The 17,313-nt window shown below is 36.3% G+C and overlaps 1 protein-coding gene across 1 annotated transcript in view; it reads left to right on the top strand.

Moving 5' to 3' along the window:
- The window catches only part of SNX6 (sorting nexin 6), a 61,571-nt gene that overhangs the window by 11,114 nt on the left and 33,144 nt on the right, over window positions 1-17,313 (top strand). The window contains exons 3-6 of the mRNA XM_043555971.1: window positions 5,300-5,404; window positions 6,274-6,384; window positions 8,955-9,076; window positions 11,059-11,182. Of these exons, the coding sequence (XP_043411906.1) occupies window positions 5,300-5,404; window positions 6,274-6,384; window positions 8,955-9,076; window positions 11,059-11,182 (462 nt within the window). The remainder of the gene's footprint in view (window positions 1-5,299; window positions 5,405-6,273; window positions 6,385-8,954; window positions 9,077-11,058; window positions 11,183-17,313) is intronic.

Genomic DNA, 17,313 nt, shown 5'->3' with positions numbered 1-17,313 from the left:
ACTTTTCTCTAAAAAAAGAATACATGCCTGAAAAATCTTGTGTATATTTTATGAAATTAATATTAAATTTACAATAAAAATATATCAAATCTAAGGCACAATTGACTGGAAGGTATACTTTATATGCTACTAAGAAAGAAAAAAGATTGCCAATTAAACTGGAATTTGTCATCAGTTATAAGGCATTCCTATTTCAGATGTTAAAATGTGCAAACTATGCATCTAGAATTGATGAAATAATAGCAGATTAGCTTTCATTGGAAATTTTGTATTTGTGTAGGGGATGATTTCATTTATTGGCTGGCTTTTCCATTACACATCTTAGTAGAAACAGGGCTTAAAACAAAACAAAACAAAACACCCTGATGTGTGTGAAGCAAATCTATTGTCAAACAAAATATTCCTTTTTGTTTCCTTTTCTCTGTAAGCTCGGAAATGGAAAAAAAAATTGAGATGTGAAACTGATATTTTGAACCTATTATGAAATATAAATTAAAGGAGTCACAATCTCAGCATCAGCAGTTTGCTGTGACCCTATTTATGTGTGATTCATGCGCTTTTCCTGAGATCAGTTCTAGAACATACTTGCTAAAAGAATGAAAAAGACAAATGATAGATTGGATTAATAGCTGTAAGATCATATGTGAAGGGCTACAAGCTTTCATAAGGCATACAAAAGAATTTATAGAAGAGTTAGAAAAAAAAGTAGAAACGTAAAAGTAATGGGAATTTCTAGGGATGATTGTGGCCATGATTACAGGCATGTAACCTGTGTATTTGTCAAGACTCTTCAAATTACATACTTAAAACCTGTGTTTCGTTGTATGTAAGGTATACCTGAAAAGAGAGAATCCAAGAACAAAAACAGTAAATACATAACATAAGAATATTTGTTATCAAAAAAAGTTACAATTTAAAAAAGCCAAGCGTTGTGCTATCAGAAAAAAGGAGGCAAGTATATTTGATATACAGAGATAAGGAAATGGAAGAAAGAAATAATTGGGAATAACTTTGAATTGGAAGCATAAATAACAGCTATTCAGATGTAGAAATCCTGAAAATTGATAATACAACAGTTAAAATCTGAAAATTAAAATGTACATACGGATATAACACCTGGGAACAATGTTTTATATAATCATTAAAAACAAAATATTAGCAGTTGAGTTGAAGTTTTCAAAGATTGTAAAGGCAAAGACAACCCTGTAAGTCTAGGCTAGGGTTTCCAAACACAGTTTTTAAGGCTTTTCCTTGATGATTGTTTTGATAAACCTGTGATCAGGCCTGGGGTTCTGTATTTTTAACAAGTACCCAGGTTGATGCCTATCAGTTGTATTTGGGAAATGCTTGACAAGGCAGAGAAAACATAAGAAAAGCCAAGATTATTATTCCAAAAATCGTAATGATAAATTTATTAATTTCCTGTGGCTGCTCTAACAAATTACTACAATCTGATCACTGAATACAGCAGAAATGTATTCTCTTCACAGTTCTGTAGGCCAGAAGTCCGAAAACAGGATCACTGAACTGAAATCAAGGTGTCAGCAGGGCCATGCTCCCTGGGATTCTAGGGAAGAATTTGTTGCTTGTCCCTTCTGGTTTCTGGTGGCTGCCAGCAAACCTTAGCTTGTGGCTGGATCACTCTAATCTCTGCATCCATAGTCCTGTTGCCCTCCCCTTTGTCTGTGTCTAATCTCTTTGCACCTCTTATAAGGATATCTGTAACTGCATTTAAGGCCCATTTGGGAAATCCAGGATAATCTCCCCAGGTTCCAGATATTTGGATGTGCATGTTTTGGGGGGAGCCATTATTCACTCTACCACAATAAGCATCTTAAAAGTGTCCTGATTGTGAGTAAAGAGAAAAAAGGAAACACTTCTTTTTTTTTTCCTTTTAATGTTTGTTTATTTATTTGTTTGTTTATTTGAGAGAGAAACCCCAAGCAGGCTCCACACTGTCAGCCCAGAGCCAAATGTGGGGCTCAATACCACTCAATAAACCATGAAATCATGACCTGAGCTGAAATCAAGAGTCAGATGCTTAACTGACTAAGCCACCCAGGTGCCCCTCAAGGCAACTCTTAATTTCATTTCTTTTATCAGACAATGGCTTACATATAGCATTGAGTACAATAACAAATTTTTAAATAATTTATGTAAGTTTATAGTATAAACTTTAAAAAAGATGATTACTGATGAAATTTAACTTAATATAAACTTAAGTTACCTATAAAGTTTTTACTAAAGGCCATCAGAGATAGTACTCAAGCAGGTTCTGAGCTTTCAGCACAATCTCCCAAACCATGAGATCATGACCTGAGCTGAAATCAAGAGTAGGGCACTTAACCAACAGAGCCATTCAGGCACCCCAGTACCATGTAATTTATTTTTTTCTTAAAAATGTTTTTGATGTTTATTTTTGAAAGATCACGAGCAGGGGAGGGGCAGAGTGAGAGAGAGAGAGAGAGAGAGAGAGAGAGAATCCAAAGCAGGCTCAACATGGGGTTTGAACTCATGAACCACGAGATCATGACCTAAACTAAAGTTGGACGCTCAACCGACTGAGCCACCAAGGCACCCCTGTAATGGTCTTTATCTTTTAAAAACAGGTCTACTCAATCTAGAACCAATAGTACAGAAGTGAAATGTTACTTTTGTTCATTACTAATGGAAGTTAAACAACTATTTAATGAAAAAATTCCTAAAATTAATATTTTAATAGATCATGGGATTTCCATTTTAAGGGGGCTCCCCACCATTTGTAAAAGTAATGCATGCATATTGTGGACAATTGGGACAATGAAGGAATATATAAAGAAAATCCACTGATGGTCCCATTTTGTTATATTTCCTATAAGCCTTTTATGTATGCATTTTTTTTAAGTTTATTTATTTTGAGAGAGAAAGAGAAAAATGCGAGCGAGGGAGGGGCAGAGAGAGAGGGACAGAAAGAATCCCAAGCAGGCTCCATGCTGTCAGCATAGAGCCCGATGCAGGGCTCGATCTCACAAACCGTGAAACCATGACCTGAGCTGAAATCAAGAGTCGGACACCGACTGAGCTACCTAGGTGCCCCTGCACTTTTAAATATATGACTGAGGTCATAAACAATTCTGTTTCCAGCATTTTTTTCCTTTTACATTGTAATTAAAATTTGAAATGCTAATGATTAGGTGAGATTCCCAAAGTAAGACCTGGGTTTTACAATTGGAGTATTTGAAGCAGGCTGGGTAGTTAATTAGACTTTAAATATTTCATATTTTTGCAGCTGGCTAAGACTTTATTTTCATCTTTTAGTGTGTTTGATTTTTTTTATAGGTTTCCAAATTAGTCAAACATTTTAGAATGCATATTTGTTTAAAGGGGAAGAATATAGATGAAATTTAAGAATTATAAACATGGTAAGAATTAGAGGGGTGCCTGGCTGGCTCAGTCAGAGCATGTGACTCTTGATCTTGGGATTGTGAGTTGGAGCCCCACGTTGGTGATAGAGTTTACTTTATTTTTTTTTATTTTTATTTTTTTTTATTAAAAAAAATTTTTTTTCAACATTTATTTATTTTTGGGACAGAGAGAGACAGAGCATGAACGGCGGAGGGGCAGAGAGAGAGGGAGACACAGAATCGGAAACAGGCTCCAGGCTCTGAGCCATCAGCCCAGAGCCCGACGCGGGGCTCGAACTCACAGACTGTGAGATCGTGACCTGGCTGAAGTCGGACGCTTAACCGACTGCGCCACCCAGGCGCCCCTGATAGAGTTTACTTTAAAGAAAAAAGGTGGGGGGGGGGGGGGCTGCCTGGATGGCTCAGTTGGTTAAGATTTTAGTTCAGGTCATGATCTCACAGTTCATGAGTTTGAGCCACGTGTCAGGCTCCTCCCCCGCTCAAGTGTACACGAGGTCTCTCTCTCAAAATAAATAAACTTCAAAAAAAGAATTATAGAGAAGTCTTCTCATAGACAAGTAAATGGAAGCACTACATAGAGAACGTATTCAATCATTTAAATATATTAAAGCTTGTAGAGTAAAATGTGAGATTTAATTCCTACACAGGAGGTAGTTATTGAGTATTATGTTGCCGTTTTTAGCACTATAAATATGTTATATGTAATATATTTAATAGTTTCATTATAAATTCCTGAACTAAAATAAGCAGTAGAGTTAAAATTATTAGCCTTTTCATTATTTTTCTTGTTCTAAAAGGTAGATACTTTCCTTAATTTTAGGATACTTGAATGTTAATGAACCATCTTCTTGGAAAATAGTTTATTTTATGTATTTATTTCTTTCAAACAAAAGGTCCTGCATATTTATTACTGAATCACCTTACTGGTGCAGAAGCATAGTAACAGAGAAGAATCATTTTTCTAGTAAAACATGTTTATTGTTGAGGTGGTAGTGATGTTTACAGAGTGATAGAATACAAGTATGTAACCTTCATGCAGCATAAATATATATGCCATCTCATGTGCTATCCATTCTAGACCAGCTTGGTTCTTCTCCAGTGCCTCCTCTTGGAGTTGTACCTGATTTTATTACCAGTTTTCATCCGAATTCACTGGGGAATGGGATGATTCTGCTTTTGTTTCTTGGCCACGTTTTTTGTTTGTTTGTTTGTTTTAATCTTTATTTATTTTTGAGAGAAAGGGAGACAGAATGTGAATGGGGGAGGGGCAGAGAGAGAGGGAGACAACAGAATCCGAAGCAGGCTCCAGGCTCCAAGCTGTCAGCACAGAGCCCGACGTGGGGCTCGAACTCACAAAACGTGAGATCATGACCTGAGACGAAGTCGGACACTTAACCGACTAAGCCACCCAGGCGCCCCTGTTTCTTGGCCACATTTTAAGCGTGATTCTGCAAGTCTTGTGAGAAGACCCAAATCAGAGTATATTAATGTGCAGAGATGGGATTCAAACCCAGGTCATCCAAGCTCCTAGGCTAGGGTACCTTCCAGACTTCCCTGCTGCTACCCATGGTAAGAAGCAGTTAACTTCACACACCACAATGGCAGAGAAGAGGAGAGAGAAAAAATAGTTTACTTTTTGAGTGAAATTATAATGAATAATGGTTATCCCATTGACTCATACAAAGCGTAGTTGAATACTATAGAATGAAAAATTAAGGTAATAACATACCCAAATAACCTGCCCTTCAAAATATGTATGTAGTTCTAATGAACTTGAGTACTTTTTTAGATTTAAGATTATTTTGTTTTGTTTTTGCATTGTGTTAATGTCTGAGAAAAGAATGAGATTCTATAAATGCCCATAGGATTTTTATTAAGGTGTTATCTTTTTCTAGCTTAAAGCAATAAATGTAGATCTTCAAAGTGATGCTGCTCTGCAAGTGGACATTTCCGATGCTCTGAGTGAGAGAGATAAAGTAAAATTCACTGTTCACACAAAGGTAAATGTGATTTTGTACTTGTACTATTTTAGCTATTTATTGTGCAGATGTTATATATGTGATAATATATTGACTGGAACTTTGGTTTTGAACATAATTAGAAGTAAACTATATTTTAGTTTATAAGCTACTGCTTTTATTGTAACAGTTTTAAGGAAATGTACTTGTTAAATTTTTTTTTAATTTTTTAAGTTTATTTATTTATTTAGAGAGTATCCGTGAGGGAGGGAGGGAGGGGCAGAGAAAGAGGGAAAGAGAGGGAATCCCAAGCAGGCTTCGGGCATGCAGGGCTCCATCCCACAAATTGTGAGATCATGACCTGAGCCAAAGTCAGGAGTTAGACCCGTAACCAACTGAGCTATCCAGGTGCCCCAGGGAAATGTACTTTTTTTAAAAAATGCACTTTTTAAAGACTAACATTTAAGAATTACTCACAAAACCTAGGTGTAATGCAGATTTAATTTTCTCTAGACTTCTATTAATATCTTTCATCATTCTTGTTTTCAATTTTGTTTTGTTCTTTCAGTTAATTAAATTACTGTCTTACAAATTATTTTCTTCTTGGATTTCAGTTTTTAGGCATATTTTCAGACTGTAGATCTATTTTTCTTTGAATAGTTGAGTTTGATATATATTAGTAAGACAACTTTTAAATGGTGGTAGCAGTATAGTATAATAAGTCTGTCAAATTATTTTCTTAAACATCTCAGGATAATTTTGTCTGATGTCTCCGAGTTTTCATAATAGAGTTTAAAAGTGCTGATAATCTTTCGCATGAGACTAATCTACAAAAATAAGATAAAAAATATTTACTAAAAGCCTTTTAGTGCAATTTTGATTTTTATTCAAGAGAATCTCTGTCTTTGCAGAGTTCGTTGCCAAATTTTAAACAAAATGAGTTTTCTGTTGTTCGACAACATGAGGAATTTATCTGGCTTCATGATTCCTTCGTTGAAAATGAAGACTATGCAGGTTATATTGTGAGTATTGGGGTTCCATTTTAATCCCATTTTCTAGGAGCTTTTTAGGTACTTTATTATGTGTTAAATTTTTAGTGAACTGGTGTAATTTTTTTAAATTGCCAATTAGAAAACACAATGTACGATCACCTTTTATCCTAAATTGCCTAGTTTGAAAGTGTGGAGACATGGCTATGTTATGCTCCTTCATTTAAATTTAAATTCTTATTGTTTACTGGAAGTGAAATGGGTTTTTCCTAGGGATTAATTAAGGGGATGTTACAAACCATACTGGTTTTGAACACTTAGGTAGACAAATACTTAGAGTTGGAGGTACCTTAAGAAGTCATCTAATCTAAGTATGTACCAGATGTTGTGCCTTAGCCATTGTCCACACTCAGATTCCTGAAATTTAGTTTCATTTGATATCCTTGAAATTATCCTGACTTGATTCTTTCTCCATCCTTGTGGCTACTCCTCAGTCATTTGCTTTTTCTTTGTGTAACTCAAAATTTGGTTGACCACTGGCCGTACATTTTTTTCTTTTTTTCTTTAAAAAAAATTACCAGTTTATATAAAGGATACAACCAGACAGCCCAAAGGAAGAGATGCATAGGACAAGGTACAGGGATCGGGGTTGGGGCATAACTTTCATGCCCTCTCCAGGTATACCACCTTCCACCTCCATAGCATGTCAGTGTGTTCACCAAACTGGAAAGTCCTTCTCTTCCCATCTTATTTCCACCTTTTCTTCCTCATCTTGTCTAATGGCATTTTCTTACTACAATTTCCTTCTATAGACTAAACACTCCTCAAAGATCAAGACCATCTTTGCTTGTTTTTTTTAAGATTTTTTTTATTATTACACTATATGTTAACTAACTTGGATGTAAATCTTAAAAAATAATAAAGATAAGTAAAAAAAATACTTAATCACATATAAAAAAAGTTTGTTGGTTTTTTTTTTTTTTCAAATTATTTTAGCTAGCAGGAACAGGGAAGAGGGGCAGAGAGAGAGAGAGAATCTTAAGCAGAGTCTATGCTCAGCACAGAGCCTGACACAGCGCTTGACCCCATCACACTGAGATCATGACCTGAGCCAAAATCAAGAGCCAGATGCTCAACCAATTCAGCCACCCAGGACCCAGGCACCCTAAGGTAGATAGATAGATAGATAGATAGATAGATAGATAGATAGATAGATAGATAGATAATTACTTATTTTGGAGAGAATGCAGGTGGGGGAGGAGCAGGGAGAGGGGGACAGAGGATCTGAAGGGAGCTCTGTGCTGACAGGCTGACAGGAGCAAGTCTGACATGGGGCTCAAACTCACGAACCTTGAGATCATGACCTGAGCCAAAGTCGGATGCTCAACCAACTGAGCCACCCAGGTGCCCCTATTTATTTATTTTTAGTGTTTATTTATTTTGAGAGAGAGAACATACATATGAGAAAGGGAGGGGCAGAGAGAGAGGTAGAGAGAATCTTAAGCCGGCTCCATGCTCAGGAGCCCAGCAAGGGGCTCAGTCTCACAGCTGCAAGATCACAATCTGAGCCAATATCAAGAGTCAGACGTTTGACTGAGCCACCCAGGCCCCTGCTCCAAGATTTTATTTTTAAGTGATCTCTACACCCAGCATGGGGCTTGAACTCACAACCCTAAGATTAGGAGTCGCATACTCTACCAACTGTGTCAGCCAGGCACCCAAGACCATGTCTTGTTTATCTTTATATGCACATTGTTCAGTATCATGCCTGGTGCATAGTAGATGTGAATATGTGCTTAGCTGTACTTGATGCTTCCTTCCCTATTGCTTTCCTCAAGCATAACTCTTTTCTTGTATTCATTCTTTAACTTTTCCTCTACTTATCTTTTCTTCTTGCTTTCTTTGCTTCCCATCATTTTCCCTTAACAATTCTTATTTGTAAGCCCTTCCTTTTAAGGTAAACTTTTTTCTTCTATCCTTCCCTTGAAAGATATGTCTCTTCTAGATACTATATTTTTACTTAAGATAAGTATTTACTCACCCCCTTACTGTGAGTGAATGGAATGAGGTTAGTCATTAATCTCTGTTTTGTTGTCTTGGTTTTAAGTCCGTGCTCTATGCTTCTGGTGCACTCCTCCAGTTAAGGAACCCTTTTTAACATCCCTTGCTGGATTGTACTGTTGGCATCCATGAATTTAAGAAACATAGAATAGCATAAAGCTACTATGAATTCATTAATTTAAAAATATATGTTTGTATTTGATCAAACTATTTACATATTCTGAAAATTGGTATGCATATTCATTTAGTGTATAGTCAGAGCTTAATGTGTTTATACATTTGAAGACTCTAGGTTGCCACATAGGAATCTGCAGATTAAAGTTTGGGAACTACTGTTCTAATACTAGAAAATAGTGCTCTGCCATATTTCTTCCTTGTGCAAAGGACCTAATCAAATTTTCTAACCTGAATTGAGATATTCCTGGTGCCATGTTCATTCAAGATGTCTTTAGCTCTCCCAGACACAGTCTTTTATGGTAGCAGTAGTACAGTTGCTGTGAAAACTAAAAGTCTTTAAAATTAGTGATTTGATTTTCTTACAGATCCCACCAGCACCACCAAGACCTGACTTTGATGCTTCAAGGGAAAAACTACAGAAGCTTGGAGAAGGAGAAGGGTCCATGACAAAGGAAGAATTCACAAAGATGAAACAGGAACTGGAAGCGTATGTGATTTTTGTTGTTGGTTTTGTTAATTGTGCTTATTTTAATGCCTTTTTTCTGTGCTCTCTGATATCCCATCCTTTTAATCATTTCACCACAGTGACCCTTTCTGAAAGATGCAGGTTTAAGCCAAACAACCAGTTTTAATGATCATGATCAGAGCCTACAGGAAAATTATAGAATAATTGCCTACATTGTAAAATTCTTTAAATTAATGTTTTAAATAGACTCTGAAAATTGAAAATGGGGGGTCCAAAACTTTATTTAAAAATAGTAGAAAGGGAAATAGGACTTTTTGAAGCAGAATATAAGTTGTTTTGGTTTTTATCTACAAGGCCTTAGTCATTGCCAACCTGGTTTTCTTTTTTCGATGTGTGCATACTACCCAAACTTCTGTTTTCTGTTTCTCATAGAAATATGCACCAAGCAACTCTGCACATACTCTGTTTTCTTTTTTAAAAAGTGTGTGTGTGTGTGTGTGTGTGTGTGTACGCATGTGTGTGCACGTGTGCACCTGTCTAAATGGCTGTGTCTGTGTTTAATTTTTGCCCTCTTTCTTTCTGCCTATGGCTTCTGGCTAAGGGGAAAAGAATAGGAGCAAAGTAAAAGGAGAATAGTTTTAAAATGTTTTTTATTAAATGATTATTAGTTTCACATATCCTAGAAATGCATTAAATCTTTGAAAAAACTGGAGATAACTTCTGTTTTGCGTTTAGCATATTTGCTGAAAATGCAGAATCTTTCCCTTCTTATTAGACATTTGAAGTAATTTTAGATTTACAGGATATTGTTTTCTGTATTTTGAGAGCAGTACAAGTAAACACTTTCCCTTGTATCATCATCACCTCCATCACTCTTTTTCTGATCATTTCTCCTCTTCATTCATTTCCTTTTCTCCTCTTCCACTTAGTTTCAGTTTTTAAGCATATATGCACCTGGCTACTAGACTCCTCTTCGGAATGCTAAACTCGTTTGACAAGATAAATTAGCAAAGTAGATCTTTTTTGTCAAAGTGTAAGGTGACATATTTTAAGATTTTTGTCCATGCTGGGTGCAAGCAATAGTCTGAGAGACAGAGATACATACTTTTATAGTTATAAGACTGAAAACTGGAAATTAGCAGAGCACATTAATATTAAAGAATCTGTGGTTTTCCAGTGGCCCTGATCATGATTCTTTTGTGGTCTGGTTAGGGGTTGGATAACAGAGAACCTTGGGTTTATTCTACTGCTACCTCCATCCTCTGCATCCTTCTTTTTTGTCTTCACTGAATGACTACCCTCACAGAGATCAAACTTCTCCCAACATTGGTCCTGCTGGTTTGCTGGTATGTAAAATTTATCCTCCTTGCACGTAGTTGAAGCAAGAATATTGGGCCTTTTCCTTGAGTGTTTCTTTTTTCAAACTGACGTATATTACTATATGATCACTGTGATTCACTGATGAAATTAAAATATTTTAAACATAATTTTCCAATGTAATGACAAAAGTTAGTCTCTGTGGTGTGCTTTTTTTCTTGTGTGTTTGGGTCATTAGATGAAAATAATTATTAATGTTGAAAATATTCTTACTGAGGTTTGAGTTTAGATTTTTTTTTTGTACACAGGTATTTAAAAGCAGTAATTATCGAGAAATTGATCCATAAAGATTGTATCAAATAATTTGTAGTGTACTTTCTCTGGAGCTGAAAACAAACACCCCTATAGTTATCTTTAACATCAACTTGCATAGGAAGAAAAGTTCATAAAACCTAAAAATATTAACATTTAAATATAATAAATACTATTAACTAGCATGAAGTCTTTTCAGAGCTGGATTTTATACATTTTATTAACAGTTCAACTAAAACCTTTGTTTACATGGATTATATATTTGTATCTTTAATGTTGCATTTAGAATAATTTGGAGTATTTGTTGAAAACTGTTACGGACTATTTTCTAGTTGATGCAGTGTTTTACCTTTAATTATGTGTATTGTTTCTAGTGAATATTTGGCAATATTCAAGAAGACTGTTGCAATGCATGAAGTGTTCCTATGTCGTGTGGCAGCACATCCTATTTTGAGAAAAGACTTAAATTTCCATGTCTTCTTGGAATATAATCAAGATGTGAGTATTGATTAAAGCAGTAATAAAGGTTTATTTTTAGAGTCACTGTAAAAGGCAGGGAGTAGTTAGAAAAAACCCTTTTTTTGTAATGTTCTTATTTTTCAAGGTAGTGTAAAATGACATTTTTTTTAGTGGTAATAGAGTATTTCAATACAACTAGAGAAGAAATGAAGAAATTGGAGAAATGAGGCTAAATCATGTTACTGCATGGGACATTGATTTTCATCCTGAATTGTGAACCTCTTAAGAAATAGGATTATCATGGGGCGCCTGGGCGTCAGTTAAGCGTCTGACTTCAGCCAGGTCACGATCTCGCGGTCCGTGAGTTCGAGCCCCGCGTCAGGCTCTGGGCTGAGGGCTCGGAGCCTGGAGCCTGTTTCTGATTCTGTGTCTCCCTCTCTCTCCGCCCCTCCCCCGTTCATGCTCTGTCTCTCTCTGTCCCAAAAATAAATAAAAAAAAAAACGTTGAAAAAAAAAATTAAAAAAAAAAAAAAAGAAATAGGATTATCAACTTGATTGTTTCCTAAATTTGAGTTTGAAGTTTTCTGAAATTCCAGGGAGGTGCTTGACCTAAAGAATTCTAGATTACTTTAGGGTTAATCATTGCCTTTTGATCTGTTTAACTGACCTTTTTCAGTGCCAATTGCTCCTAATCTTCCTCCTTCCCTGCCTGAAAACTCTGTTACAGTGCAAATAGAAAAATTGATGTGGTTGAGCTTTAAAGATTTCTTCATTCATAGTACTAGCAAAAATTTTTTTTAATGGATAGGTGATACAGATCTTGGCATTTATATTTGAATGACAAGATTAACTCATAATTTTAGCAGAAAACAAATGTAGCATAGTGCTTATTTGCTTATAAGTTGACATCAAGATCAAAGAATTTTATGTATATAAATTTGCCCTTCTGGTTTGGTTTTAGTAGACATGACAATAAAATATCCTAAGTCTAGCAATAGAGAGAACACATTTTTTTGAAAGGGTATGAAGTAACTCAGGATCACAGAAACAGCATTTTAAGCCTGGATACTTTCACAAGTGTAAATATGGTATGTGATACTGGCATGTGGTCATTTACAACTAGGAACTGTAAAAAATTCTGGCTATGTCATGAATTATAAGAAGCTGAAAATAACTTGTGACTGGGTTGCCAAAGAACACATGATAGAATGCTGTCATCACTTTTTTTACTTTTATGTGTTTGTTTTTGCTTAACCTTATTCATGGCCTTGGCCAAAACCTTAATAATAATTGGTAGAGCAGCTTAGGCATACAGTGAGTATTATCAGTGCAAGGCCACTTGAGCTAGAGGAGCCTCATGCTCTGTGTACTCTGTCCCATTGCCAAATCCCTTAGTACTATCTGAAATTATATGTCTGTATTTTAAATTTTTATGTATTTATTATCTGTCCTCTCTACTAAAATGTAAGCTCTCTGAAAGCAAGGCTTGAATTTTACACCATTGTATCCTCACTGCTTTAGAATAATGGCTGACAATTAAGATGTAAAATAAGTATTTGTTAAAATGATAAGTGAAAGATTATTGATTGTTTTCCAGTTGTGGTGGTGGTTTTTTAACTTTTTTTTTTTTAATTTAAATTTTATAGTTAACATACAGTGCAATATTGGTTTCAGGAGTAGAATTCAGTGATTTATCACTTAACGTACAACACCCAGTGCTCATCCCAACAAGTGCCCTCCTTAGTACCTATCACTCATCTAGCCCATCTCCTACCCACGTCCCTCTGTCAACCCAGTTTGTTCTCTGTCATTAAGAGTCTCTTGTGGTTTGTTTCCCTCACTTTTCTTTCCCCCCTCTTCCCATATGTTCATCTGTTTTGTTTCTTATATTTCACATAGAAGCGAAATCATATGGGATTTGTCATTCTCTGGTTTACTTATTTCACTTAACATAATATATGCTAGCTCCGTCCACATCATTGCAAATGGCCAGATTTCATTCTTTTTGATGGCTGAGTAATATTCCATTGTATATATGTACCACATCTTCTTTATCCATTCATAAATTGATGGACATTTGGGCTCTCTCCATAGTTTGGCTATTGTTGATAATGCTATAAACATTGGGGTGCATGTACCCCTTCGAATCTGTATTTTTGTATCCTTTGGGTAAATACCTAATAGTGCAATTGCTGGATCATAGGGTAGTTCTATTTTTAGTTTCTTGAGGGACCTCCATACTATTCTCCAGAGTGACTGCACCAGTTTGCATTCCCACCAACAGTGCAAGAGAGTTTCCCCCTTTCTCTGCATGCTTGCCAACACTTGCTGTTTCTTATGTTGTTAATTTTAGCCATTCTGACAGGTGTAAAGTGGTATTTCATCATGGTTTTGATTTGTATTTCCCTGATGATAAGTGATGGTGATCATCTTTTATATGTCTGTTAGCCATCTGGATGTCTTCTTTGGAAAAGTGTCTGTTCATGTCTTCTGCCCATTTCCTCACTAGATTATTTGTTTTTTGGGTGTTGAATTTGGTAAGTTCTTTATGGATTTTGGATACTAAGCCTTTATCTGATATGTCATTTGCAGATATCTTCTCCCATTCTGTAGGCTATCTTTTAGGTTTGTTGGTTGTTTCCTTTGCTGTGCAGGAGCCTTTTAAGTTTATTTTTGAAAGAGAGAGAAAACATCAGCAGGGGAGGGGCAGAAAGAGAAGGGGAGATTGAATCCCAAGCAGGCTCCACACTCAGCATAGAGCCCCATGCAGGGCTCGATCCAACCATCAGATCAGGACCTGAGCTGAAATCAAGGGTCTGACACTTAACCGACTGAGCCACCTAGGTGCCCCAGAAGCTTTTTATTTAAGGAAGTCCCAATAGTTCATGTTTGCTTTTGTTTTCCTTAACTTTGGCAATGTGTCTAGTAAGAAGTTGCTCTGGCCAAGGTCAGAGAAGTTGCTGCCTGTGTTTTATTCTAGGAATTTGATGGTTTCCTATCGCACATTTAGGTCTTTCATCCATTTTGAATTTATTTTTGTGTATGGTGTAATAAAGTGGTCCAGGTTCATTCTTCTGCATGTTGCTGTCCACTTTTCCCAACACCATTTGTTGAAGAAACTGTCTTTTTTTCATTGGATTTCTTTCCTGCTTTGTTGAAGATTAGTTGACCATATAGTTGTGGGTCCATTTCTGGGTTTTCTATTCTGTTCCACTGATCTATGTTTCTGTGCCAGTACCATACTGTCTCGATGACTACAGTTTTGTAATATAGTTTGAAATCTGGAATCATGATGCCTCCAGTTTTGTTTTTCTTTTTTGGATTGCTTTGGCTATTCAGGGTCTTTTGTGGTCCCATACAGATTTTAGGATTGTTTGTTCTAGCTCTGAGAAAAATGCTGGTGGTATTTTGATAGGGATTGCATTAAATGTGTGGATTGCTTTGGGTAGTATTGACATTTTAACGTTTGTTCTTCCAATCCATGAGCATGGAATGCTCTTCCATTTGTTAGTGTCCTCTTCAATTTCTGTCATAAGTGTTTTATAGTTTTCAGAGTACAGATCTTTTACCTCTTTAGTTAGGTTTATTTTCCTAGGTATATTTTTGGTGCAGTTCCAAATGGAATCAATTCCTTGATTTTCTGCTTCGTTATCAATGTATAAAAATGCAACAGATTTCTGCATGTTGATTTTATGTCTTGTGACTTTGCTGAATTCATGTATTAGTTCTAGCAATTTTTTGGTGGAGTCTTTCGGATTTTCTACATAGAGTATCATGTGAAAGTTTGACTTCCTCCTTGCTGATTTGGGTGCCTTTTCTTTTTGTTGTCTGCGGAGATTAAGACTTCCAATAATGTGTTAAATAGTAATGATGAGAATGGGTATCCTTGTCTTGTTCCTGACTATAAAGGAAAGGCTTTCAGCTTTTCCCCATTGAGGAGGATATTAACTATGGGTCTTTCATATATGGTTATGATATTGAGATATATTCCATCTATCCCTACATTGTTGAGGGTTTTTATTAAGAATGGATGCTGTATTTTGTCAAATGGATTATTGATTGTTTAGATCAGATTTATAAATAGCTTTGGAAAAAAAATAAGGTTTCATAAATTTTCTCCCTTCAATATAGATTTCTTTTTCTTCCTCCCACTAATATATGCTTAATAGAGATAATGATGTCATGCATTATAATAACCCTTTTAATACCAGCACATGGTATTTTGGAGAAACTCTAAAAAGACAGGAAAGTGGTTTGCAAATATTTTTTAATCATTAATTAATAGCAAGTATATTAACAGGTTATAGAAGATTATAGGCCCCAGGGCACCTGGGTGGCTCAGTCAGTTAAGTAAGATCAGGTCATGATCTCACAGTTTATGAGTTTGAGCCCAGGATTGGGTTCTCTATCAGTGCAGATCCTGCTTCAGATCCTCTGTCCCCATCTCTGCCCCTCCTCCGCTTGTGCTTCCTCCCTCTCTCAAAAATAAACAAACATTAAAAAAAAAGAAAGGACACCTGAGTGACTCAGTCGGTTGGGTGTGTGACTTCAGCTCAGGTCATGATCTCACGGTCCGTGAGTTTGAGCCCCGTGTCGGGCTCTGTGCTGACAGCTCAGAGCCTGAAGCCTGCTTCAGATTCTGTGTCTCCTTCTCTCTCTGCTCCTTCCCCACTCACACACTATCTTTCTCTGTCTCTTAAAAATAAATAAATGTTAAAAATTAAAAAAAAGAAGAAGAAGAAGAAAAGGCATATGCCTGGGTGGCTCAGTTGGTTAAGCATTTGACTCAGTTTCAGCTCAGGTCATGATCTCATGGTTGGTGGGTTCTAGCCACGCATGAGGCTCTGTGCTGACAGCGTGGAGCCTGTTTGTGATTCTCTCTCCCTCTCTCTGTGCCCCTCCCCTGCTCTCTCATTCCGTCTCTCTCAAAATATAAACTAATACAAAAAAAGTTTTTTAAAAAGAAGGAGATTATAGGCCCAAAACTAAGAGGTTTTTCTCTATGTTGTTCTAATGCTGTTTCACGGATCTTTACATACTTCAGTGGGGCAGGAAAAGCAATCTGCATGTGCTGTTTTGTTTTCTAAGTTTCAGAGAGCCATGGGACTGATAAGTTGCTGAAGTAGAGCTAGGGTGTCTTAAAGTCTAAAGAGGCCATCAGGCAGCTGGGAGGCCTAGAAAAGCTTATTCTAGCATTGAGTTGTTTGAGAAATAGTTGCTGTTGTAAGGAATGATTGCCTTTAATGTTCACTGCCTTACTTAAGTAGTTGTATACCTTCTCTGTTTCTACTAGTATAGTCTGAGTCTACTTAAGAGTAGAGTAAATATATAACCTCTTCAACACCCTAATGTCCATTCAGTTCTTGCTGCCTTATCAGTGGACATAACCCAGGACCCTGCCTCATATCTGAGTTCTTAAGCCCTAGTATTAATAGACTCCAAACATAGACAGCTCTGTTTTTCCCTATTCATATTTTGATTGTTCTTTGATTCTGGTACATCTAGACACTTGATCTCTTCTGCATTTTGACCCTGTTAGCAGCCCTTTTGTCTTTACTTTGTTCTCATGTAGCCTAGATTGCCTGCTCCATCATTTATAACAAGGTTATATATGACTTCAAACAGCTCTCTCCCATTTTCCATAAAAGCTAATTTCAACTTGCAGCAGTTCCTCCTTGATGTAAAATGACCTTGTTCACTAGGAAATACAAGCAAATCAGAGATCAAATCCCACAACTCCACGTGTCTCCCACAACCCTCATCTGCCTCGGCAGCCACATGCATATATTAGCTTTTTTTTTTTTTCTTTTTTTTCTTCCTTTCCAATCTGGACAACTTTTAATTTCTTTTGCTTGCCTAACTTCCCTGGCTAGAATCTCCAGTACAATGTAAAATAGAAATGACAAGAGCAGACATCCTTGTTTTGTCTATGATCTTGGGAGGAAAGCATTCACTATTTGACTATTAAGTATGATGTTAACTGTGGGGTTTTCATTGATGCTCTTGATCAAGTTGAAGAAGTTCCCTTCTATTCCTAGTTTGTTGAGTGTTTTTCTTATGAAAAAGTATAGCTATTGAGATGATAATGTGGTTTTGTCCTTTATTCTACTAATATAGTATATTACATTGTGCCTTTCCACTTTGACAAAGGTATCTTTCTAGCTATCCTG

This window comes from Prionailurus bengalensis, chromosome B3 (genome assembly GCF_016509475.1).
Source record: "Prionailurus bengalensis isolate Pbe53 chromosome B3, Fcat_Pben_1.1_paternal_pri, whole genome shotgun sequence".
NCBI lineage: Eukaryota > Metazoa > Chordata > Mammalia > Carnivora > Felidae > Prionailurus > Prionailurus bengalensis.
Note: the sequence above shows the minus strand (reverse complement) of the source record. Positions and strands in the feature narration are given on the sequence as shown.